General features: G+C 37.6%; 1 protein-coding gene across 1 annotated transcript in view; it reads left to right on the top strand.

The window, feature by feature from the left end:
- Window positions 1–408: 408 nt before the first annotated feature.
- Window positions 409–27,711, top strand: part of LOC124798911 (histone H3.v1-like) — a 32,531-nt gene continuing 5,228 nt past the window's right edge. The window contains exons 1-4 of the mRNA XM_047262442.1: window positions 409–855; window positions 2,737–2,818; window positions 17,069–17,368; window positions 22,653–22,694. Of these exons, the coding sequence (XP_047118398.1) occupies window positions 409–855; window positions 2,737–2,818; window positions 17,069–17,368; window positions 22,653–22,694 (871 nt within the window). The remainder of the gene's footprint in view (window positions 856–2,736; window positions 2,819–17,068; window positions 17,369–22,652; window positions 22,695–27,711) is intronic.

Here is a 27,711-nt window from a genome sequence, read left to right as displayed (position 1 = left end):
CCATTTTGTCTGATCAATGCTTCAATTTTTGAACATTACCTCTCTTATCTGTGAGTAGTCAACAGCACTGGGAGTCATTTCTCAGTTTTTCAAATCTCTTCTGTTAGTTATACTTTTTTGCTGATTTTGTTAGTCTCTAATTCAGATGTCTCTCTCTTGGCCTTGAATCTTTGAGCCTTTTCTAATTGATTTGAGGTTAGTTTCAGTTCTTTTAATCTTTACTTTTTTTCCAGAAAAACAAACACTTGAGTTCACAAATTAGCACTTTTTTCTTTCTGTATGTATAGATCCTGCTGTGTGTTATATGCATAAATTATTTCATTTCCATACAGGTTTTATTTTAGTTTACTTTAAATGACTATTTTCACTATAAATAGTTTGCACTGTTTGTTTTTTCTAGCAGGAACAATGAATGTAAGCAGGACCAAGACATCTAAACGCACACAGAGACGATTCAGTGTCTATCAACAGCAATCACCAAAATCAACAGAACAGCAACAGAAAAAACTAAAACAGGAGAAACTGCAGCAACAGCAGGACCAGCAGCACCAGGACCAGCAGCAGCAACTCTCACAAGAACAGGTACACGATCAAAAAGATCGATATGAAGAAAAAGAGCTAAAGCAAGAACAAAAAAAAATGGAACAGGAACAAGAACAAAATCTAGACGTGGAACAGAAGTTAAACCCAGACGAAGATCAGGAGCAAGAGCAAACTGAAGATCCACAGCTGAAAACAGAGCCATCCCAGGCAGCAAAAAAGGAATCAAAAGATACACAAACAAGAAAGGAGCAGAATTTCTGGTACTGGCTCCCTCACCTCACTGACAATTCTCCGTGGGAATGTCTTGTCAAGGTAAAAGACCATGTTAGTAGTTAGAGAGCTGAAACTCTTCAGTATTGTAAGAAAGGCAGTGTGTACTAGTCACTTGCTAGCTAATAAAAATTTAACATACTTAAAACTCACCATATTTTGAGGTAGCCTTCGCCAACTATTTGGCAGTCACAGACAAACTGAATTGAGTTCAGAGCATAGTCCCTCAAATATGTCTCACTATAAAAGTGAAAACTTGTGCAATAAATTTGATGAACATGACCCCAAGTTTAACATAAAACAGTCTTTTGAACATTTGTGATAAGTAAATCTGCATTTCATATCAGATCTAGGTACCTGTCTCAGATATAAACTTAGACAGAAATGTCAAGAAATGGAAAGTCAGATAAGTAGAAATCTTTTACTCTACCCAGAATTTATATGTTAATTATATGTTATAAATTAAGACATACCTGAAGTGAAAAAGAAAACTACCAATTGTGCTCTTCAAGCATGCCACAGGGACTAACAGAGCTTCAACCTATCACAAACTTCACTGAATTAATTACATCTAATCGCCAGTTTTCTCTGAAAGGGCTAAAATGTGAACAAATAGCATTTTATTATTGTTTTAACAGTAAATCTTCAAGAATGGCTTCTTTGTCAGATATAGACGGGTTACCAGTAGTTCTTACGTGACCTCTGTCTGATGATATTTGTAGAAGAGAAACTCTCTCTTGAAGGCAAAGCAGCCGGTTAATGTAGTCACTTATCCAGTGATTCATTCATTTATTTTGTTCTGTAGATCCCATCAAGGAGAACCATCATGGGTTTGGAATGAATGAAGGCATACAATTAGTATGAGACAAAGCCATCACAGAAACTTAACCTGCATCGTGTATTAGTAATAAAACTCTCACTATACTGCCTAATGCTATTCTCACTTATGACCTTTAAAATCAATGGAATACATTAGTACGAATGCCGCTGCTTTGAAAAAAGGTGCTACCTTCTCAGTTTTAATATATAGCTCCTGTTTTATCTGCTTTTTGTGGCTTACTGTCTCCCGATTACAATTTTTCAAGAGTAATACTTTCTCATCCATAAATACTGACTCCTATTTATTGTATATTATTACTCATCATACAGCTTCATAACAAACATTGCTACTTGCCTTGTAGCTAATATAAATTTTCAATCTCTGAATCTAAAGACTCAGATAATTTGTAGAAGGAGTCACTGATGAGGTATGTTTTTAATTTTCTTTTGAACTGGTAGGAATTCCGAATTTCTTGCTTTATATTAGACAGGAGCTTGTCAAATACATAACTTCAGTCTGAACCCAGGTCATGGAGGCAAAGTTTACAAGAAAATCATTTCTGTGTCTGTATAGTGACTGTCTATATCACAGTTTAGTAGAAACTGATCTTCATTTTGGCAAGAAAAACCAGTAGGGAGTATTAGGAAGTGAGCCTAAGAAATCAAGATCCTTAAAAAAAGGCTTCAGCAGGATTTACTTTATCTGCATTACACAATATTCTTACTGCTAACTGCTGCTGAAAAAACATTTACTTTAGGTGCATCAAACCAGAAGGAAATTTCATAACACAATATGGTGTGAAAATGTGAAAATATGCCAAATAAACTAATATAACTTGATTTGTTCAATATTCCTGAAGAGCCTTGATTGTGATGGAATTTATGGTAAACAATGTTTGAAAGAGTTATTGTGTAGCTCTATATGATTTTGTCATATTTCAAAATATCAAAAATTTCAGGTACAAAATGTTCAAATGTATGCAATTTTTATTTTTAAGCTCACACACTGAGAGAATAATTTTACTTTATATATCTTTTTTACTGTATTGAAAGTACTGTCAGAAATTGCATTTTCTAAAAATGTATTTCCTTTTATCATTGCAGGGTAAAGGCCAAGAAATTTTAGAAACAGTTTTCAGCAGTACATCAGGATCTCAGTATACAAAATTTACACGCCGACACAGAGGTATTGAGCAAACTACAGAAACTGCACAGCACAGCACACATGGCCAAACCACTCCAACTCAGCCTCGCACCCAAAGTTCAAGTAATGTGAAGAATATTAACTGTTTCTTTTTTGGGCTTCTATAAAGACGTGACTTCCAAAATTTCTTAATTTCATTTATTCATTTGCAAACACTTTCCATTGTATGAATGTAATTCACAATGTGTGTAATAGTTACATTTTTCATGAAATACAAAGAATCAAGAAACATGTTTCTGTATGTAAGGCAGTAACTAAAAAAAGAAAAACCAAACAAATGTTGTGGTGGACAGGGAGTTTTGTAGTACCACATTCTGCTGCTAGAAGAATAGAGAGGAACCATTCCTGAGTCAATAACTCAAGCATCATTGCTAAGGAAAGTCCTGTTTGGCTTGTATATTTTTAAATTTCCTAGTTACAGTTCTTTTGTGTGCTCTTCATTTTTTAGTGGCTGATTCTCATGCACAGCACGCAGACACATATTTTTGTTTCTTGCTTGGAAAAACTGGCACAGGATAATACAATGAATAAGACTCAAGGGTTCATGTCATTTTCCCATTTCAGAAGTGGTGAAATATCAATCAATAGGAAATCTCACTCTGGTCGCCCTTCCCAAACTCAGTATCATGAAAAAGTTAAAAAATCATCCTGGAAGATTTACAACAGACCATTAAAGAAGTTTCAGGGTAGTCTCAAGTGACTTGGAGTTCAGTTCAGCGAATTTTAATGAAAGGTTTGGTGATGAGAAGAATGACTGTCAAATTGGTTGGTTGGTTCCTCCATTTGGGGGAGCAAACCCAACAGTGAGGTCATCGGTCCCATCAGATTTGGAAAGGACAGGGAAGGAAGTCAGCAAAGCTCTTTCAAAGGGACCATCCCAGCATTTGGCTGAAGTGATTTAGAGAATCACAGAAAACCTAAATCAGGATGGCCACACACAGGTTTGGAGTGTCGTCCTCCCGAATGTAAGTTCAGTGTGCTAACTACTGTGCCACCTCATTCACTGACAAATCTGCTGAATGAATATGACATCAGGTGGAAGTTTCCTGCGATCTAAAATAAGAGTTCTGAAATGATCTAAACATTTTTCCCAAGGTCATCACAGATGACGAAACATGGTGGTGTGGTTACAACCCAGGAATGACACAATACTCAAATTGCTGGAAGACTTCAAGTTTGCCCCATCCATTATATTGACTGTTGTCATAATGATTAGTATCTTTCTTATTGTTCAGTGAAATGGCTCTGTTCTCCCACTTGCTTGTGGGTGCAATATGCTTGTCCATAATTTATGAATATATAATAAATAATAACCTTGCTTCATTAACTCTGACATGAAATTGGTGCCCTGATCCATAATCAGTCTCTGTTGAATGTCAAACTTCAACAACCAATTAGTCACCACAGACTGAACCACTGTGTTGCTTACTGGTTTGGGACAGCCACCATCCCCACATAACATGAAAAATGGTCTATTATAACCAATACATAGCAATTCATAATATGTCTATACTGGTCATTTCAAATGGTTGATTAGCCTCCAGTAATCTTTGCAGTGGAATACACTGATGGCTCAATTCACCCCACTTCGCACACACTACATAGTTCTTCACGTACTGCTCTACATTCAGCTCATGTGTTTGCCATCAGTATTGGTCAGTTACTCTCTGTTCCCTGGTTTTATGGTCCACTAACATATGACTGTGTGGCCATGTCAATACTTCTTCCTGCAGCGTAGCTGGAATCACAACACAAGATCCAAGTTTTGTTTTCTTACATACCAGTCTGTTGTGCACAATTAATTGTGGGCGCATTGCAGATAGTTTACAGTCTTCTTCACCAGCTTGTTGTTTCTGCCACATTGTAGTGATGTACCACACTCATTGTAACACTTAACATTTCAGCTGGGGCCATCCACATTCTCATGTGTTCTGCCTGGTCGATGGATTACCTCAAAATCAAACTCACTTTAATGTAATAACTTATCATGTGTTGTTAAATTTCTTATCATACAAATAGTACTGGAATTACATTATGTCATTTATAAGGCTCAGTATTTTCTTCATTGTTGTAGACCAATTTTTCTCCACTTTATTCAACTGGTATGAGGCACAGGTAACTGGATGCTTTGCTCTGTTCACTCCTCGATTCAGTGTGAAGTGAAGTGCATGACTACTTGTGTCAGATGACAATACGATTGCCTTCTCATAATTTGGAGAAACTAACACCAGACTGGTTATCAATGTTTCTTTTAATTTACTGGCTCTTCATACTCAGATCTGACAAAACTTTACTTTCTTTTTCAGTAGATGAGTAAGAGGTCATGCTATCTCTGCAAATTTTGGAACAAACTTCCTCTAATTATTTAGTAAGCCTGAAAAACGATTGTAACTTCCCTTTCATACATAGTGTTGGAAAATCTTGCATTGCTTTTACTACTCAAGGTCCATCATGACTCCTTCATGACTGGGAGTCACATGCACTGCATGTAACCTCTTAAATGCCTTCCTTAAACATAGAATATGTCCCTCCATATTCTTTGCAAAGACTGTAGATCATCCAAATATATCATACATTGCCTTGGTTTTAAATCTCGCAAAACTTCATCTAACAAACACTGAGATATGGCTGGCACATTTTTTAATCCAAATGACATTTGCTGAGACTGGTAATTTCACAAAGGAACTGCAACTGTTGGTTCTGGATGGTCCTCCAGTGCCACTTCTAACCTATCATAGCCACTTCTTATATCTGTGGTAGAGAATTAAATGCATTGCCTCAAATTATCCACAGTTTCCATTATTTTTTGGTATGGATAAGCATCCATAATTGTGCAGTTATTGAAATATCTGTAATCACAACAAAAACTATATCCTTTTGTGCAGAGTACAAATTTATCCCATCCATATTATCTTCCTCTAAAATCTCCAAATTGGCAACTGTCAATCCTTCAGACAAGTCCATGTCTTTGGTTGCAAAGTCATCTATTCTGATGGGCACTACCTGCTCACTGGCCAGCTCCTGTACACATACCACACTTCTGTGCACAAAACACCTTGCCTTAGGTAACTCATCATTCTATTTTAGTGGTTTGTAATATTTTATCATGCAAATTAATCCTTAGTGGCCATGCATACAATCTAATTGGTTCCTCTTTCATGAGCAATGAACTTGGTGCAGTGTGGCACAGAAAGCAGATTTCCCCAGCTAGAACAATGCCCCATTTAGTTCTACTACATGCTGTCTGAGGTCCATTTTAGTATGATGCTCATGTAAGATATCTAACCCTACAACTGCATACTAACCTTCCTCTCTATGAGTCAAAACTTTCAGGCATCCCTTTAATTGTTTTGCCTCCATCCAGACACCCAAGCTAATGCACATCTCTACCACCCACCGTACATAACCTATGATGTAGTGCACCCTACTTCCTTTTTCTCATGAGGTCCACATACACCTACATCAATAAAAACTTATATTCTCTTCCACGCACTAAACCAATTAAGTAAAATTCCACTTCTGCACACACTTTAGGTGTGTTAAAATTTAGTGGGCATGCCACTGGACCCCATTGTTGTTTAACAGTGGGTTACCATTCCCATTCTGTGATACCTTACCACGCCCCTTATTAGACTTCTGTCTACAGTTTTGTTCTCGATGGCCTACTGACCCACATTTACTACACTGCAGTTGACAGCACTCTCATTGTACTTGGCTTGGTCATCCACAATGGCAAAATTTGTCTTCCACAAAGAAAATTCCCTTATCACAGACTCGAGTCACTGTTTCTATTTCTTCCGATGGTGTTGCCATTCTTATGGCTGCAGCTAGGTCTTTAGGAAACTCTGCCCATTTTTATGGTACATTAAATGGCAAACAGTGCAAAATGCATCTAATGCTTCTGTTATTCCTCTTTCAGTAGGAACATATTTGTATCATTTCTTTCCATTAGCTCATATATTAACTTTAAGCTTCCTAATCCTCTCCACAAAACTTTCAATTGACTCTCCTTGTTTGTGACACATAATTCAATTTTTTTCCTGTAATATCTATTACTATTCTTCCTCCTATATCATTGCAATAAGCCTGTCATCAGAATTTCAAATGTGTGAGCATTCCTCAATTCTTCATGATACATCATGTACATTTTGGCACCTTCCACCAAATCTGACTTGGTCATATGCAGCAACTGTTCCTTGGGTAACATCCCAGCTTTGGGGCTACAAACAGGTAGTCTGTAAGTGCCAACTGATCCTCCCCTGTTTTATCAACGAAAGGAGAAACTAGCTTAGTGGCACTAGCACCTAGGATAAGCATTGAGATAACGGATGATGATCTGTCCCCCTCATTGCATCTAACTGCTTATGCAAGTCCATGATGTTTGCCTGCATTTGTATCATCTGGTTCAGAAAGGTCTGAACCACCTCCATAATCATAGCCTTCTCTATCCCTGGCACACTCATTGCAAAGCCTATGCCCACAAAAATAGGAAAATAGAATAGAAAAGGACTTAATATTAATACTAGCATTATACTTCTTGCTACAGACACCTGTAATCCTCACATCTCGGTATCAACCATGAGCACTCTCTACATTCTATTGTGTAATAACCAGGTCGACAATACTCAAAACAAATTGTTGTACACACCTATCTGGGTGCAAACCACCATCTGTTCCTTAGTGTGCCCCCTAAAGTCACTCATTTGAACAACTAAGTCCATTTTCACCAGTTGAACCTTCCATCCAACCTTGCAATACATACGATTAGACATTTTCACTGCAATAATATGGAAAAAAGTAAAAAATAGTCTGTTTCAAGTGACCACATTGAAATGATGCTGCTGATTGCTGTCCCTAGACATTGCTTGTTGTTACTGGCTATCTACTGACATCAAATGTAATGATAAATGTGTGCAACATTATTAATGATATTGGCAATGTGAGCATCATTATCAGCCAGGATGATCACTTCTGTGGCAGAATGGTATGTATGGGACAGTGGGTTGCATTCTACAAGGGCCGTTTTCTTTTTTCAATCTCCAATCGCTTAGTGTAGAAGCTACGCAAGTGGCAGAAAGTGGACATGCACTGTAGGCTACTGTGTAACTCTTGCACTACACCCTCCACCATTGCCAACCTCAGGGTATCAGTCTGCGTTGCACTACAGCCATGTAAATATGGCTGCCGCCATTGTTGCTCCCGCCAAGTGTGAATTCCGAAGTGTAATTCAGCTTCTGCAAGCAGAAGGGAATAGTACAGCACAAATTCTTTGGAGAATGAACTGAGTGTGCGGTGATAACTTCATGACTGATGGTGTTGTGCGTGAATGGTGCCGAAAATTTAAAGATGGCCGAAATGACGTGCATGATGAAGGGGACCAAGGATGCAATTGTGTCATTACAGCCGACATTGTTGAACGAGTTGACAGAATGGTTAGAGAAAATTTTAGGTTCACCATAACTGCTTTGTCTATGGAAATTCTGGAAGTTTTAAGATCTGTTGTACACTCTATCATTACTGAACATTTAGGCTACAAAAAACTTTGTGCTCGTTGGGTTCCAAAACTGTTGATGGATGCCCACAAAAGTCACCAAATGGTGTCAGCCTTATTAATGGTGTCTCAATGGTGTGTGTATTCACTCAGGCACAGGCTACTACCTCAGCATAACACCCAGCAGCATGCATGCTCATGGCAGTGTGCATGTGTGAACTAGGTGGTGGTGCTATCTTCATGGAAGGCCACAGCCAGTACAGTAGCTGTGTTGACTTAAGGAACTGCAGACCTGGGGCGATCTTTTCTCAGTAGCAATGGCTCAAGACATGGAACCATCAGGTCTTGTGAAAGATTGTGGACCAGTGGCTACAACAGAGGTTCCAGACTTTTTTTCCTCATAGACCACATGCCAATTCTTTCTGCTTTGCATTGACCCCTGCCTTTCATATATTGAATCTTTAGAAATTCATCAACTTCAAATATATTTTTGACAGCTAATACAATGATAATCACTTTGATAGGTTTAGCTTTATAAGCGTAGCAAAAAAAGTTAGAAACAAGATAGGTTTTCAAACTTCCTGGCAGATTAAAAATGTGTGCTGGACTGGGACATGACCCCAGTACAGCTCACAATTTTAATCTGCCAGAAAATTTAATATCAGTGCATATTTTGCAGCAGAGTGAAAATTCATTTTAGATTGTGTTAAGTTTTATTCATTTCTTAATTTAAATGACACAAAACACAAATCTACTAAAATTAATACATAAATGCTTCAGTTTGGTTAGGTTTAATTTTAAATCTCCTTGGTCAGTGACTTTCAGTCTGTTTCAAGATTGGCAACAACACTGAAACCACTTCCAATCAGATACAAAAATGGAAAGGCTATCAAATAATGCATAATACAGGATAAGTAACAAGTTCACCTCTCTCAAGCCTGAATTGCTGACATCACTTTCTAACCTACATCTTGAGTTCATCATTAGTATTTATTCCAGTCAGTTCTTATTGTAACATTACATCCATTTCTTCAATATCAATGTACATATTGATAATCCACTGTGGTCTTCCCAAAGTCAAACCATCCTCAAACCTAGTTTCACAGTCTGTGAGAATGACATTTAAATGTCGAACAAAGGTTGAAATGTCATCATCCTAGCAGTTTTTCTGTGGCAAATTGGAAAACTGAGAAAATTCACATCATCCTGTGTTTTGCTTCATTAGTTTAATTATGACAAGGAAAACTGAGATGGTGGACTCTGTTTTTATCTAATTTAGATAGTTACCAAGTAATCACAACTTAACCTCATTAAATCTAGTAAACAGTTCTGTTAAATGAGCCATACCTGGTTTCCCCTTAATTGAATTTTCTTTTAAAATTGGGTCTTTCATATTCAGAAAGTCTAAAACAGTCTACAATAGTGAGAATAAGTCTGTCAAATGTAAGTTTTTTTTGGCAGCCATTGTGATTCACTGTGAAGGAATAATCAGTTAGTCCTCTTCATTTTCTTTGAGTAATTGAGCAAATAACATAGAATTCAATGTTGTCTCAAATTTTGTGTACTGTGTTAATGACAAGTTGAAGAGACGGATGCAACCAACCACTCAGGTTGTTAGCAACTGTACGTTGTTGATGGATGACTCAGTGTACTGCAAGCAATGTGGGTCCATTATTTTAAAATAGCTTATAAATCCAGGCAGGGCTGATTTAAGGCACAAGTGACACAAGCTACTGCTTCAGGCACCAAGTTGAGAGGGTTTCCAGATGCACAACAAGTGTAAGATTTCTATAAGGGAAACATAACAGTTAGTAGTGGCTGCTTTGGGCACCTTGGTGAGACAGACACTACGGGCATGCAAATGCAATATTTGGACACAATAAGTTTTACAATTAGTAGTGAAAACTGACATGGGTGAAAGCATACAAGGGATAAGAAGGGAGAGGGGGTGCCAAATGATAAGTCACTTGTGTGGAAAAATATTCTCGTATTGGCCCTGAATCAATGATAGTGTCAAGACATGGCAGGTGCTCCATCTGCTGCTGCTAATCTATTTCACAGAGGGATCACTTTTTCCATGACATAATCTTTCATAACATTAAATAATGATTCCACTTGAGTGTCTGTTGTCACAATTCTCGCAAAGAGCAGTTCATCATGGATTTCTGGTCCATAACAAAATGAATGTATGCCAATAACAATGGTTAATAACCAGGTAAAGTTGACTCATTCAACTCTATGGAGAAATAGGTCTTTTGCAGCTAATTATACAAGGTGCTTTCAGTATCATAATTCATTCCATCAATACATCTTTGAACTGTGTTTTTGCTCAAAGGAATTTTTTTGAGAATTTCATAAAGTGGGCTTGTGTAGAACAGTTTTTAAAATCTCTTCAGTGGCTAGCAAAATTGACTGCCCCCAGTAGCATGCAGTTTTCCAGATTTTTCTATAAATGGTGAGATATTGTAAGATGCCTGCAAACCATCGAAATGAACATACCATCAACAGTGGGTCTCTTTGGAAGCTTTTCTTTAAATATTTGAAAGTATTGCAAATCTTGAGCTGTTTTGTCAGTGTGACACCTTCTCCAGCTTGGGTAGTTTCATAACATCATTGATTAACACTTTGTTGCGTAAAAGGCACATAGGTTCATTTGTCCAACAATGGTAGAATGAAGCCCAACTTCAAATAATTGACACTGTACTGTTGCCATGTTTTGTGAAATTTATCTACGGAGAAAAATTAAGCTATTTAAGTAAATAGGACATAGCAATAAAAACCAACCCTCTGAACCTAAAGTCATGAACTACACAACTGAAGAAATCATAAAACAAAATTCAATAAAAAATAATTTACTCACTTTTCTCTGCACTCCCCAACCACATGACAATGATTAACTTTAATATACCTAACTACAGTCTATTAACAAAGAGATGAAGAGGGCTTTCTAGTTATGGACCAGCGAAGTTTGTAGAAGTCAGCTGACATCGACCTGTTATCAAGCTCGGTGATGTAATACAGAACCTTGAGAATGTAGCGAAAGCAAAGTTACTGTTGTGCCACATAGTGTTGTGTTGCAAATTAATACATCTCCTGGTAAGTGTCAAAGTGGTTCCTTGTCTGTCAGAGGAGCACCAGATACTTCCTCCAGTTGTTGGAGTAGGGAAAGGGCCAGTACTTTATAGAGTAGAGCTAGAAAAATAATTAATAATGCCAGCTAGAAATTTTCTCTATGCCATCTTGTATCTTCCTAAAGTCACTCAGCTTTGACATCTTACCATACACCACATCATCATCAACAAACAACTGCAGATTGCTGCACACCCTGTCTGCCAAATCATTTATGTATATAATGGAAGGAAACATTCCACGTGGGAAAAATTATATATAAAAACAAAGATGAGGTGACTTACCGAACAAAAGCGCTGGCAGGTCGATAGACACACAAACCTGCCAGCGCTTTTGTTCGGTAAGTCACCTCATCTTTGTTTTTATATATAAATCATTTATGTATATAGACAAAAACAATGGTCCTATCACACTTCCCTGGGGCACTCCTGATGATACCCTTGTACCTGACAAACACTCGCCATCATGGCAACATACTTGATTCTATTACTTAAGAAGTCTTCAAGCCACTCACATATCTGTGAACTTATTCTATGCACTCAAGCCTTCATTAACCGTCTGCAATGGGGCACAGAGGGAAAATCCAGCTTTGTGAGAGGAATTCAGAATTTTGGTAGCATACTACATGAATGGAATCCACTCTGGTGGGCCTCCACTTACATCTAATGCACCCCATTTATTATTATTATTATTATTATTATTATTATTATTATTATTATCATCATTATTCATCCCCCCTCTCCCTGTTTCGATGTAGTAGTTACAAAAGCTGTTTACAGATGGCACAGTAATCACTATATGCAGTGCTTATAACTAGTAATCCAAAGCCTAGAATAATCAGTTTCACCACTGAAATGTGAGAGAAGTTTATCGTACTGACATAAGATGCTGAAATCATGTATTTGATTAAGCCACACGTGTTTCTCATACTGCAATATCATATGTTAGAATACAGTGTTCTGGCAGCAAGACACTTTTTTCAAACAAGATTTAATGGTACAAAATGACCCAATGCAAAAACCATTTGCAAACGCATTACAAAATTCAAATGGACAGGCAGCATGGCTGATGATTTATTGGTCCCAAGTCAACTGTCGTTACTCCTGAAAAAAGGTCACCAGAGTTTTGAATTATTGAGTAACATCCTAAGAAATCCATCCAAAGAATTAAAAAGCAGAAACTAGTTTGAAGTGTTCCAGTACACGAGCAATACTGACAAACAATCTACACATGTTTCTATTCAACATTCAGTCACCAGGTCATACTCATACCTCTTATACAATGAAGGGCTGACTTTGCATATCATATTCTCATGCTGACAGATAATGACAGATTCAAAGTTGCCTCCATCTGGCTTGTAGATGAAGCATACTACCACCAGAATGGATTCATGAGTAAACAAAGCTTGTGACTTTTGCGTACTGAAAATCCCAATTTTTGTGAAGCGAAACCACTGCATTTTTCCAGAATTACTGTTTGGACTGTGATATGCAGCAGAGTTCACAGCTAAAGTTTAATTTGCTCATTTGGGTTTCAAAGAAGGCAAACTTTCAAGCAAGTGTAACAAGTCAAGTTACATATAACAAAGAAAAGCACCTATTGTATTAAACTTAAGACAATATAGTTAGCAGGAAATTAATTGCCTTCCTGGCTTATATTAAATAGGTGCTGTTTATCTCCTACTGCATTTTTATGTCAGCACTGTTGTGGTTGGCAGGAGAGCCAACGCCGGGTTACTAGAGGAGGCCGAAAGGCACGCGTTTTAGCTCACGCAGGCTGGCGTGAGGTCTGGAACAGGACAAGGAAATTAGAATTTAGAAAAACGGACGTAGCTGGTGGAATACTTAACTTTAATCCGTTAATGAAGAATGTCGGTCTTGACGGTACATGAATCAATATCAATAGCAACTGATAATGGCGCCTTGCTAGGTCGTAGCAAATGACGTAGCTGAAGGCTATGCTAAACTATCGTCTATTTGTTATAGTGAAACAGTTATGTACAAGCACAACAACAGAGGCACATTTACAATGAACACTGCAGCCAGCTGCGCAGCTAACATAAATCTTCAGTTCTTGAATTTAGGTAATTAGTGAGGTTAAATGCCAAAACATATACTGCCTAATGGTAGGTCTATTTGTGATTAATAACAAGAGTGAATTTAGACTGAACTCTGAAGTTCACAACCACAATACTAGAAGTAAAAAAAAAATCAATATATATGCTAGTCCTATCTAGGATTCAGAATAGAGTTTTATAGCCTGGTGCAAAAGCCAATCACAGGTTGTCTGTAAGTTACACATGTTGTCACATATTAAGACTATTGTGCAACAAGAGTGGTGCATTGTCAGAAGATGGTACATGTTCTGGGTTTCCTACAGACAACATTCTGCTGCAATAGGTAATAGTATAAAAGTGTGGGAGTAAAACGGCAAAGCATCTGGGTACATACATTAAAGCTGAAATATAAGCAGGGCAGTACAATTCTTGTTGGCAAAACATCTAAGTTGTACACAGACTCACTGTGAAATCTTAGCACTATATGGACCAAATGCAATGGCATGTTCAGCTCTATTGAAATGGTGCCAATAATTTGAAAAGACCACACAGACATGGGTGATGCTGATTGAGAAGGGAGGAAATTAACATCGACCACAGACAATAATGCTCAGGCAATCAAGCAACTGATTCACAGCACTCATATACTTTCCAATAATAAGCATGTTCACACAGAATTTCTCAAGTGGCTCTGTTACCAAGGAGAAGATTTCTATTGTTGAGTAATAGAATAATTGGTAGAATGTTCCAACAATCGTTTACAAAGATTTGGTGGATACATCAAAAAATAGTTTCCGGTATCTATACCAGTCTGAAGTGTAGTGCAGCATTCAATAAAAGTTACTTGACGTGCCTTAATTATGTGTAACTTACTTTTGAAAATCCTCTGGAATTCCATATGACATTATTTGAATGTAAACTAAGGGAGCTTTCTGACTGTTTCTTTGCCAAAATCAGCGATCACATACAGAACTGAAACTCACTGAGTTAAACAGTCAAAAATACAGACAATATTTGATTTCTGAATCAAGTTCTTGAAAGAATAGTCATTATTCATAAGAGAAATTAATTCATAGGTGTAGGGCTGGATCTTGGTGAATAATTTATGTGAACAAAAAACCACATCATCAAGTATACTGATAAAAACTTTGGTGATGGGCAAGCATGAGGCTTATATCTGTACACATCCCCAGCCCCTCTCATATTGCCTTCAATGATGGGTACATTCTCGCTCCAAGCATAGTTCATGTCCTGGAGCAAGTGTAGTGCTCCACCCAAGATGGGTACATATCGTAAGCAAAGCATCAACTGTTCTCTGCCCGTATCAAAAACAGTTCAGTGCTGTTGATAGACATATCTTTTAATTTTTTCATCAATTCTATCTTCTCACCAGTCCAAATATGGAATCCTAGGTTTTACGAAGGTTCTAGCTACAGTCATGGTTGTAGTATTATATAAAATGAAGGTGGAGGGGGAGAGAAAGGAAAGGAAAGGGAAGGAACTATTAATATCAGCAGCGTCGGAACTTCATGCAGGATCAGTGTTTAAGAGTGAAGACATATGCAGGACCAAGACTTGAACTCAGGATCTCCTGCTTACTAGGCAGTTGCGTTAACCACTCCACCATGTGGACACAGTATTTATAGCAAATGCATGGACTATCTGGCACCCTCTCCAGCTGACTCACATTCCCACTCACATTCCCACCTTTTCATAATCCCCACCCATATCCTCCATGTTCATGTTCACTAACTTTAGACTCTGCCAGAGACCTAACACAAATGTGTGTCCACACTGAAGGTTGTGGATTAATAGCCCATTGAGATGAATCAAGGGTATGAATTTGTGGGGGCTGTTCTTTCTGCAGAAAGAACAGACGCCACGCATTCATATAAATAGGTGAAACAGTTATACAGAGATACACAGATAAACACAAGATAATAACTAATGGAGAACTGCATCAAACCACTTTAAAGACTAAATACTTCATCTACATCTACACACTACTCATAATTAAGTGTCTGGCAGAGTGTTCACTGAACCACGTTCAAGCTAGTTCTCTACCGTTCCACTCTCAAACAGCGCATGGGAAAAACTAACACTTAAATCTTTCTGTGTGAGTGGTGATTGAAATTGCCACAAAAAAAGCAAGCTGACATTCAAATGATTGCCATCCCAATTACAATATCATAGCTGTGGCACTCTCTCCAGTATTTCATGATAGTACAAAATGAGCTGCCCTTCTTTGAACTTTTTTGATGTCTTCCATTTATCCTATGTGATGTGGAGCCTACACTGCACAACAATACTCCAGAAGAGGACATACAATAATAGTGTAGGCAGCCTCTTTAATAGATCTGTAGCATTTTCTCAGTGTTCTACCAATAAATCATAGTCTTTGGTTATCTTTACCCAAAATATTATCTGTGTGATCATTCCAACTCAAGTTATTCTTAATTGTAATCCCTGAGTATTTAGTTGAATTTACAGCCTTTAGATTTGTGTGATTTATCATGAAACCAAAATTTAATGGATTCATTTTATATCCATCTGAGTCACTCCCTGTTTTCATTATTTAGAGACAACTGCCACTTTTCACACAATACTGATACCTTGTCTAAATAATTTTGCAGTTTGTTTTAATCATCTGATGACTCTATAAGACAGTAAATGACAGCATCATTTGCAAACAATCTAAATTGTTTATGTAGATCATACCATAACATTATTAAAGTAATATTGTCTAAGGAAGATCAACATCAGTAAGTGTGTCACATGTTGTCAGACATAACTCCAGAACATACAATCCTAAATATGTTAAAACACAATAAAAATGTCAGTTCTTGTTTCTTGTAAACCAGTCATGAAAAATCGTACAGCTTGTCAGCAATCCAAGTGGGATCAGTGAGTTCATCATGTTTCACTTATGTTAGTGGTGATTAATGATCAATAAATACAAGAGATGAAACAAGATGAAGTCAACATTCATATTTAATATATAAGAAACTATCAGCCTCGATTGCAGTAATGAAACCAACCTTTACCTAGGTTTCAGCTCAAATAATTGAGCCTTCTTCAGAAGATATACCTGAATTTATAATCTGTCTATGAGGGCATGGTCTAGAAATAAAACTAAGACAGCCCATGCCCTCTTAGACAAATTACAGATTCAGGTATACCTTCTGAAGAAGGCTCAACTATTTGGGCTGAAACCTGGGTAAAGGTTGGTTTCATTACCGCAATCGAGGCTGATAGTTCCTTATATATTAGATTATCACAATTGCTGATTATGCTGCAATGTTGAAAGTACAAAAACATTCGTATTTAACAGGCATCACATGAACATTGTCTGTCAGATATCATGCAGTGCTCTTTTGTGAAGTGCACTAGCTTTCTCTTATCCTTTTTCCTGAAACACGTTCTCTGTTCATTTTCTGAAAATCCCTCTTCCTCAAACTCTTTCTCACTAAATGTGCAGTTGGGCATTTTTCCTTTCAGTGCTCACTTTCAGTTTTGCATATAATTCTGTTACATAACTTCCTTGTAACATTTGCAGATCCATCTCATGAAGCCAGACCAACAGGAATGCAGCACAGGCCTGGTACCTCAGCAGGATGTAGCAATAATGTTCCAGGAACAAGAAATGTTTCTCAAAGTGGACCGTCTCATGGGGGAATGACAGATCCACGAATGTTTCTTCCATTAATGCAGGCAGCTCGCAGTATGGGTTTTGATCCTAACATGTTTTCTCATTTGGGGTTATCTGCTCCTGCACAGAATCCAGCTGCTCCAGAGGGATCACAACGTCTACCAAATATTAATTTCCTGCCACCAACACCATCATCACTAGAGTCTAGTGAGTATCAATGTTCTGTGAATTATGATTGTTCCAAATGCTGATGAATTGGCAACAATTTGAATTCTTCTGCAGTTATACTCAGTTTACACTTAAAGTCATATACACTGGGTTATTGTAGGTAAAACGTCTGATTTCTTTCCATTTTATTTTGTAAATGTGGTATAAATGAAACTACTGTCTCTACCCTCTGGCATGCACCTTAATTCCTCATTTTGCAATACAGTGTGCAAGTTTGACTTCTTGAAGACAGTGCTTTGTGAGCCATGGTTCTTACTCCCACTATACATCATGCTACCAAATGACAAGCTTGCCTCCACTGTGGAAAATTCAGTTTTAACAAATGTGTAAAGCTTTTAATTTTGAAACAAAGAGACTTAGGAAGTTCCATTTTAATCTGCGTGGGCTGCATATAAACATGCTAGGTAATAAATATGTTTTCCTCTAAATATGTAAAAAATATGGCAAAGCTCAGACTAAATAGCACCCTATCTCTGTAAAAAGAATGAAAAAAACAATAAATAAACAAAATGAACAATACACTCTACATGAAAGTATGAAAAAAACAGACAAAAACGTTTCTTGATGTATGGCTTAACATAAGCCAAAATGAACTTTTTCCTTAGAACAAATTCAGCACAGGAAAATCCCAAAGGAAATGCCACCAAAAAGGAACTACCAATCATGTGCTATCTTAGAGATTTACAAATCCAGAGTTCAAATTAAACTAATGAAATTTAATTATCCCAGTCACTTCCCGAATCATCAGAATATCTATGAGAGAAATTATATTATGGTAATGTTTATCCAAATCTTGAGACTGGATGATTTTAGTAATTTCGTGCTGTTAGTGTCATGTATTCTAGACTAATCCACAAAGCAGAGAATAAAACTACTTGCTGACTAATCACTATATCCCCTCCCCATTTCTCCCTTATCCACCCAATCTTTTCTGCTTGTTGTTCTCCATTTAATTATTTTCATCTTTTGTCTTTCATCCTATTGATCTGTGCTTTTTTAAAATAAACCTAGTTTTTTGACACTACAGCTTGAAATTTGTCCTCAAATTGCCTTCATATTTTTACTTACTTTTATTCTTCATTATATATCCTCCTTTGATAATGAGACCTATACTAGATGGTAGAAAAATCCCTACCTGTCTCCAAGCACAATGTGACCCCTTTTAAACTTCATCAGCAGCTTGCATGCTGGTGTAATGTCTCTATGATGCTTTCTTTGTGTTCCTCATTTGAGCTGACTAACATCTGATGCTCTATGCTTCTTCTGCTTCATTTCATCTGTATTTGCCCCTTATTTCAGATTACCACAGTGCTTGTGCTTCGGGTGATTCTGGAGGTAATGGTGTATAATGAGCACGATGTAGAGGCTGGAATAGCAATTTTAACAGCCATGTAATAAATATTAAAAAGCACATTCCATGACAATATAAACCTATATTGACACACGATAAATGTGACATTAATAGAGTTTAAGCAGTTTTCATTAAGTGTATAATTAAATAATACAAGAACCATTTATCTTACACTGTGATTAGATACATGCATAAATAAACAAAAATATATTATAATAAAGTATTAGTTATTATAGAATATTGGAGAATAATTGTTAAATTTCCATAAAAACAAGTTCCCTGTTTCACACTCTTGCCAGTATAGTTCTACTCCCAGGAAACTCAGGAGCACTCCAGTCATTACCCAGTACCACCAGGCCTTGACTGCTTCAGTAATTACTCCACTAAGGCTACAAATTTTTCAAGTGAAGCCATCAAATAAGATTCTCTCTCCTTCACGTACTCCCTGTTTCACCCACTGCCATCTTCCGCTAGTCTTATCAACTTATACAACATACTTTTTGAACATTCCACGATGACCACCTACACTTCTGCAATTATTTGTACCATAAAATCTGACTTGTACATACAGTAAGAACAACTGTCACAACACACAACATTAAAGCTATGACCAAAATTCAAACTAATCATGTCATTTATGGGCATACATGTTTTCATTGCATTGCTTTCTATATATGGAATACAACCCCCAATCTGGTATAATGCACGAATGGATACAATGAATGGTCTGCCTTGGCGATGAACAGCAACCAGTTGCTGAGTGTGCTCTGCAGTGTAGGCAAAAGGACTTTACTACCTATTATATAACATGGGCCACTGGCAACCACCTCCTCCCCCCCCCCCCCCCCCAACCCGCCTACCCTGCTTCAATTTCCTTGAATTCAATAGAATTGAGTGGGATCTTGTGCTCCAGTATATTACATTACATTAATTATATTCTGTACATGCCATTGTCTCCAAAATGTGGATAAAAGTCAAAGAAGCATATTTTTCTTAAGTATAATACAACTAAATGATTTAACTCGAGAAATTGTTTTATTATAGTGTTAATATTAATTATAAAATAACCTAAAATACTTATTTTGAGAGTTTCTGTGAAGATTCCACAGTATGCACTCAATGTGCTCTGGCAAGTTGTCGAATATTTGTGTACCTCTGTATTTGATGGCCAGTTATGAACTCATTCACAACCCCAGTGAAGGGTAGTACTGTTTCCAAGATTTAGTAATCCTGTCTGTGCAAACTCTTGGTTTGTCCCATCCCTTTATCTAGGATGAACTATGATCTTACCATTGAACCTAACCCACATCTACCTAGTTCTTTATATTTTCCCTTATATTTTCAACCTAAAGGGAGAGCAACAGAAACCTCTCTCCAGTGTTTTGTTGCCAAGAGCAGTTCACCATGTGTCCAATCAGGTGCTTCATCCTCAATTGGAAACACTGTGTGAGAAGTATTTGGACTTTTTTTCATAGGATGTGCTACAAATTTTTCTGCTCATATTTCTTTGAAATCCACAGCTCGGCCTCATTTTTATCATGCACATCGGGGAAACTTTGCCTTTATGGTGACTTCAGTACTACTGCCAACACGCAACTGATTATGGATGTATATCCTCTCCCACACCAGGAGGAACTGTTGGCAAAAATATTGAGTGGCTAGTACTTTTCAAAAATTGGTTTGTCTGAAGCGTATCTGCAGGTACCTGTGGACAAAGAGTCTAGGCAAGTTCTGGTTTTGAATACTTATTTTGGTCTCTATCAGTATTAGCACCTTCCTTTTGGTGTGGTTAGTGGCCCTGCTACTTTCCAACAGTTTACAGAGCAACTGACTATGCCTGTCCCAAATTGCATTAATTATAAGGATGATATTGTTGGCACAGGGTCCACATTGGCTGAACACTTGAAAAAATTGTGCACTTTGTTCTCTGTCTCACAGTCTGCTGGCTTAAAGTGTAACTTTGCAAAATCTCAGTTTTTTCCACCTTCTATTGTTTATTTGAGGTTCAAGGTCCCACAGGATGGAATTCACCCTCTGCCAGACCACATCTCTGCTGTGACATCTATGCCTCGTCCCTCGTCCATGAAGGATCTCCAGACATTCTTAGGGAAGATAGCCTACTACCACAAATTTGTGCCAGAGTCGGCCACATTGCCCAACCCACTGCATGCCTTGTTATGCAAGAATGTACATTTTTGCTGAAGCCTAGATTATGAATGTGCTTTTCAAATGTTGTAATCCAAACAACTCTCAGCTCCTTGTTTAGCCAAGTGTTCTCTGGACCAGCACATAGTGTTGGCAGCACAGTATGGCCTCAGCTTGGTCCTAGCACACTAATATGCCAATGGTGCTGAACAACCTGTAGCTTTTGCCTCTAAATCTCTCACTCCAGCCCAGCATCATTACTCTCAGTTGGGAAAAGAGGAGCTTGCCATAGTCTATACTCTCCAGAAATGTAATGTTGTTCATATCGCTCCGTATTTCACCTTATTACTGACTATAAACCTTTGCTTTCCTTGTTTAATCCTCATGGTTCCTTGCCTGGCAAGGCAGCACACTGCCTACAATGCTGGGTGCTGTTCTTGTCTAGCTACAAGTACAAAATCTATTTTCAACCTATGTCTAAACCTGCCAATGCAGATACCTTGTCCACTGTACAAGAAACCTTTTACTAGCAGTTTTTAGTACAGAATGAGATGAATGTGATGTAACAAAGGGAAAGGAGATGTGCCAGTCACATCACCTGCAAGGATCCCGTTCTCCTGTGTGTCTTCCCAACATTTTCACAAACAACAGTTCACTTCAGCCACGTAGGTTTATTACTCTGAAAGCATCATAATCATCATATTTGAATGTGGCAAATCCCTAGTGATGTTCCTTATGTCAAGCTTTACTGCACATTCAAGGTTCATTATAAGTTGCCAATGCCACCACAAAAATAAAAATAATAACAGCAATGATAATATAATATTCTTTGATAGAACACTCTCACCTAAAAAAAAATAATAAAAATAAAAAAATAAAAAATCATAGCTCCACACAGTTTTAAGTATCCTGGTCATTTCATTTGCACAATTAAAGCGGTTTTGTACAAATTCTGACACTACCTGTCACCCAGCTGGAGAACAGTTTTACGATCTTTTAACAGCATGATGTCAAGTCATATCTTGCATTTTTACATCTTTGTTATCAGAGTGTACTTGATCTTCGTGGGCTGTTTACACGGTTCTGATGTCAGTGTCAAATGTAGTGTAGCCACTAAAGGCATTAAGACTCCTACGTGTTCTATGTGATGTAACACACTTAACATCAGGTTTGACGTTAACAAAATCATCTGGGCAATTGCTCACATCAATAATGCAGTTTCCAACTTCTCTCTCTCTCTCTCTCTCTCTCTCTCTCTCACACACACACACACACACACACACACACACACACACACACACACACACTCTCTCTCTCTCTCTCTCTCTCTCTCTCTCTCTCTTTCTCTTTCTCTACCTCTATCTATCTATCTATCATCTAACTCTATCTCTTTTCAGTGTTGTTTCAGCTCTCTGAGACTGCAGACGAGTGGGAAGTTGCGCTTGCGTGAATGTGTGTGTGTGCATCTGTGTATATGAGTCTATTGCTGACAAAGGCCTTAATGGCCAAAAGCTATGATTGCGTGAATCTTTTTATTGTGCCTATCGCAACTCAGCATCTCCGCTATATGGTGAGTAGCAACTTTCCTTCTCTCGTATTGTTACATTCTATCCTGGATTTTCCATTGTTTGATTCTTTTAACTTGAAATTATCATAATTTTAAAAACTCTGAAAACATTAAAAACAAAGAAAAGAAGAAACACGTTAATGAAGCATAATAAAAGGTACATATATTTATAGAATTAACAAAATTTATTTGTGTTGCAGGTCTAAATGAGACACTGAATATCATCCAGGAAATTATTGCAGGTATGTATAAGGTGCTTTTTCTGTGTATCTCAATCTTTTCATCATTTTCAGCACAATCCCTCCAAATTTAGCTTCTTATACATATAAACATTTCTCTAACATACTTGTCTTTTTTTTTCAAAATTTGAAATATCTTCTGTGTTCAACATGTTTGTGAAATGCTATTTACCTTAACCAATGATGGTCAATTATCATAATCAATTGCATTAACCTTTGGAAACCATGTTAGCAGGAGGAATGCACTGTGATTAATTTGATTCAAATCTTATTAGTCATTTCTTCTACTATTTATGAGTATATGTGAACTCAGGGACGTAAATTTTGCTTAACTTTAATGTTTACATTGAACAGATGTTGCCTCTGCTAAGTATCAGATGAAAACAGCACCTTAGTAGTTCAAGAGGATGAGCAGCGCCTTTTTACACCTTTCACAGTAGCCGCATTTCTCCTAATATACATATACATATAATAACATAATCTAGAAGCTATTCCCATAATTACATCATCATTAGTAGTAAATTTTTGTTAGTATACTTTGCAAAAATAGCCTGCAGTGACTGCTTCTGTTAGTTCATGCAGAACATGACTCATTGCACATTCCTGAAAGCTCTTGTTTATTAATAAACATATCGAACATGATGTGTGAATGAATGAAAAAAAAAGTTGGCAAATACCTGAGATCAGCATGACTATCAGCTCATATGCCTCACATGGACATCTCACAAAACCACAATATCTGAGGGTACAATGTCAGGCAGATGAAAAATTGCACAGTTATGAAAATACAGTCAGTCTAGAAAGGAGACTGCTCACAAAATACACACACAACTCATCTTAGAATATTACTCAAGTGTGTGGGACCAATACAAAATAGGACTAATAGGGAATATTTAACATATACAAAGAGGGGCAGCATGAATGGTCACATGTTTGTTTGAACCACAGCAAATGCGAGATGCTTGCACTGGGCTGATGGTTGATGCCATTTATCACATAAAACCCATTTCCAAAAACCAGTGAAACTGAGGTATCTATGAATGTACTACAGCCTCCTATGTATCACCCACATCACAACTAAGAAGATAACATCAAACTATTTATAGCATGCGCAGACACATTAGAGTAGACACTCTTCTTGCGTTCCACATGCAAATGGAACAGGAAGAGACATTATGTAATGAGTCGGTAGTGCAATGACTGCTGCTGGGTTGTGGGAGCTGTCTGGGTGTTTATCAGGAGGTGCTCAAGTCCCACTTGGGACCTGCAGGTGAGGGAGACATGAGGGCATTGACACAGGCTGCAGAGAAACAAACAGTGAATATAAAAGTCCTTTATTACTCTCTCAGACTTGGACAATCATTCAGGTGAGCCCTTGATTCTGATGTGGCTTGATGTTGTGCTCATAATATTTTCTCTTCGTGTGGCAGGCAAGGTAGACAAAGCAAACAGCATGCTGCATGCATGTGTCATGCTGAGCTTGGTGTTGCTGATATGCAGAGCACTGAGTCATCTGCGGCAGAAATAGATCCTGGCTGGAAGCATGCGGCCATCAACAACACAAGAAAGGCATATTACATTGCAACTGGTGGTGTCCTGCTGGCACCATGGCAGGCAGTGTCGCCCACAGAGATGAACCCTGGGCTGTAGACTTCAGCAATGGATAGGGTGGTGGTAGTGGTTGCTGCACGCATAAGCCCCAAGACTGTGTCAGTAAATCCCATGGCAATAACCGATACATTGCATGTGAGGTGCATGGCCCTGCCATGCTGATGGCTTGTTCGATGGCATCTGCCATGAATTGGGCCTCACAACATTTCCCAGCACCTGGACTGATGACTGGCTGCTCATGGGATGAGGGTTTAAATACCACTATCTGGTGTTGACCACCTGGAAGAAGCTGTGTTTCTTTGTCAGGCAGAAATGTCTTGAACAGATGTGACTGTTCTGGGTGTGGATATAATGACATGATAGTGGTCTGAACTGCAAAAACTTCCTGAAGGGTGGTCAGTGACCCAGGCATTGACTCATGCTGGTCAGGCATCAAGAACACACCTCACTCCTGCTGTGTTAGCAAGTCAATGACTGCAGCTGGTGGACACAATTGTGAGTGTTCTAGAATCAGTACTTGGCTATGGCTTATGGCTCATGCTGTTACTCTTTCTTCTTCTAAGAAAATTCAGCCCTCTGGATTCCCATTTGTAAGTTGGCTGCAACATAAGTTCTGATACATTTAAAAGTAATTATACTTTCTATCTTCTACTTTACTCACAGTGTCATTTGTTTCTTTACACTATTTACACTTCTTTTATTGACACTGGCATTGGTTTGTGCTTTGCTCCATCCTTGGGCAGTAAATTCTTTGTTGAACAGCAGTTTCTGGCTCCACTACATGAGAGGAATAGGTGTCAAGATGGATTCCTAGCACTACAAACTGGTTGCATCTTATCTAAATCTCATTGTATCATCGTCTACAAGTATACACTCATAACTTGGTACCTATAGCTAACAACTATTAAGTAGAATACATGTACTATGGGCTAAGCACTTCCTTAATCTGTCAGGAGCAAAACTGACCTACACAAACTGAATGGTATGTGCACTGCCATATTGTTTGGCAATAGTCACTTGCATGAACTTTATGATTTTCACATTGTCATTTTGTACCGTATTTTTGCACCTTAGCAATTCAGAAAAAAATTATTTACAACTGTAAGTGAGCCATGGTAACCTTGCTTTGGCAGTGTTCTCAAGATATTGTGTAGGCACTATACCAGCTCTATCTGCACTGTACAATAATCCTATAATTTTCCCAGCTATAGACACTTCTATACATCATCCTAACATCTGATAGACTTTTCCGCTATATCAGATCTTTTTCATAGCTGCAATTGTTGGTGGATCTACCGCTATCGTGAAATTGCTTCTCAAGGGACATAGAGTGGTTTAATTGAGAATGTCACAGCCAATGATGCATCATGCATTTTTCTGTTTTGAGACAATGCCACATGACATGAAGACAGTAAGACTTGATCAACCAATACCACTGGGACTCTTTGTTCTTGTTCTAACTCATCAGTGCTGTACTATGGCTTAACCTTATTTTATTGAGCTATTTTCTCTAGGTGTCAAACTTTCCATATTACATCTCCTAATATTCCTGACTTACACTTGGAAACCATGACCTTAATTCTACATGATAACTATGTTTAATTACTGATATACATGTTACTCCCATCATCCTTACTCATCCTAAAACATTTACTCAATACAATTCATATTTAAAATAAAAACCTTATGGCTATTCTGAACTATCCTTAAGAAATTATCAAGTTTTCGCAGTATCCAAGGCTTCCTCTACCTGAGTCAGGTGGCATACCCAAACAATTACATCATGTGACTTGACACATGGGGCCTTATGCCCCAGTAAAATACAGTCAGTGGACATTACCAGAGTTATGGTTTAGCCCTCAATCCTTTACCAAGTACTACAATAGTATCTAACCCCAACATCATGAGGAAACTGGAGAAGGTAAACCCTAGGAATGTAAAGAATCCCACTTTAAGTGAAAATTAAAGTCCAGACTGTTACTTACATATGTTCCTGCACAAGTTCAACCACCATTGAAGTTTCCATCTGCTTCCATCATCAGAATGTAGCTTAACTTCTTCTTAAAACTGAAACATCACTTTCTCTTCTCTCTGTTAATGCTTCTTTGCTTAGTCTGTTAATAAAGCTCATATTATCTGCAAAAGGTACTAATTCTTCCCCATAATTAAAATAAAATAATGTGGCTGAATCCTGTTGAATGCCCATTAAATTAATCCACATCCAGACTATATTGTGTCCCTATTCATATTACTTGAACTTTCAACACCCTACTTCTTCAATAGGAATTAAACCAGACATGTGCTGAACCACGTAATTCATCCCATGATTCATTTATCTAATAAAATAGTGTAACTGGCACAATTCAGTGCTTTGTGTAAGTCAAAGATGATCCCAAATGGTGATATTTTATCTTTTAAAAGTTTTATGATGTGTTCAGCGAACATATAAATAGCTGTCTCAGTAGAGTAACTCTTTTGAAATCCAAACTGTGAGTAACTAAGTATTATTACTGAACAGATGATCAAAAACTCTCAAGTATATTTATGTCTGCATGACTTCTCTGCAATTCACACGTAAATGCTTGGCAGAGGATTCATCAAGCCACCTTTAGACTACTTCTTTACCATTCCACTTTTGAACAATGCATGATAAAAATGAACACAAATTTTTCTGAGCAAGCTCTGATTTCTCTTATTTTATTACTATGATCACTTTTCTATAGGAACATGGGCATCATCAAAATTTTTTCACATTTCAAGGAGAAAGCTGGTGAATGAAATTTCATGAAATGACCTTGCCACAGTGAAGAATGCCTTTACTTTAATTATTCCCACCCCAACTTATGTACCATACTCGTGACACTCTCTCCTCTGTTTTGCAATTACAAAATGGGCTGCCCTGCTTTGAACTTTTTTGATAACCTCCATCAAGCCTAGCTGGAAAAAAAAATCCCATACTGCTCAGTCATACTCCAGACATAGTGTAGGCAGTCTCTTTAGTAGATCTGTTACATCGTCTACATGTTCAGACAATAAAATGTACTCTTTGGTTCATCTTCTCCATAACATTTTCTATGTAGTCATTCCAATGCAAACTGTTTGTTATTGTAATACCTAGGTATTTAGTTGAATTTACAGCCTTGAGATTTGCGTCATTTATTCTCTAACTAAAATTTAATGGATGCCTTTAGTAGTAGGGACCACACAGTTTTTATTGTTCAGGGTCAATCACCAACTTTTTCACCATACAGATATCTTGCCTAAATCGTTTTGCAATTAGCTTTGATATTCTAATAGCTTTACCATAATAAACAACAAGATCACCTGCAATTAAGGGGGCTGCTCAAATTATCTCCTAAACTGTTTATGTAAATAAGGAACAGTAGAGACCCTATAAAACTGCCTTGGG

Source organism: Schistocerca piceifrons, chromosome 5 (genome assembly GCF_021461385.2).
Source record: "Schistocerca piceifrons isolate TAMUIC-IGC-003096 chromosome 5, iqSchPice1.1, whole genome shotgun sequence".
NCBI classification, from domain to species: Eukaryota; Metazoa; Arthropoda; class Insecta; order Orthoptera; family Acrididae; genus Schistocerca; species Schistocerca piceifrons.
This window is presented reverse-complemented; position numbering and strand designations above follow the sequence as displayed.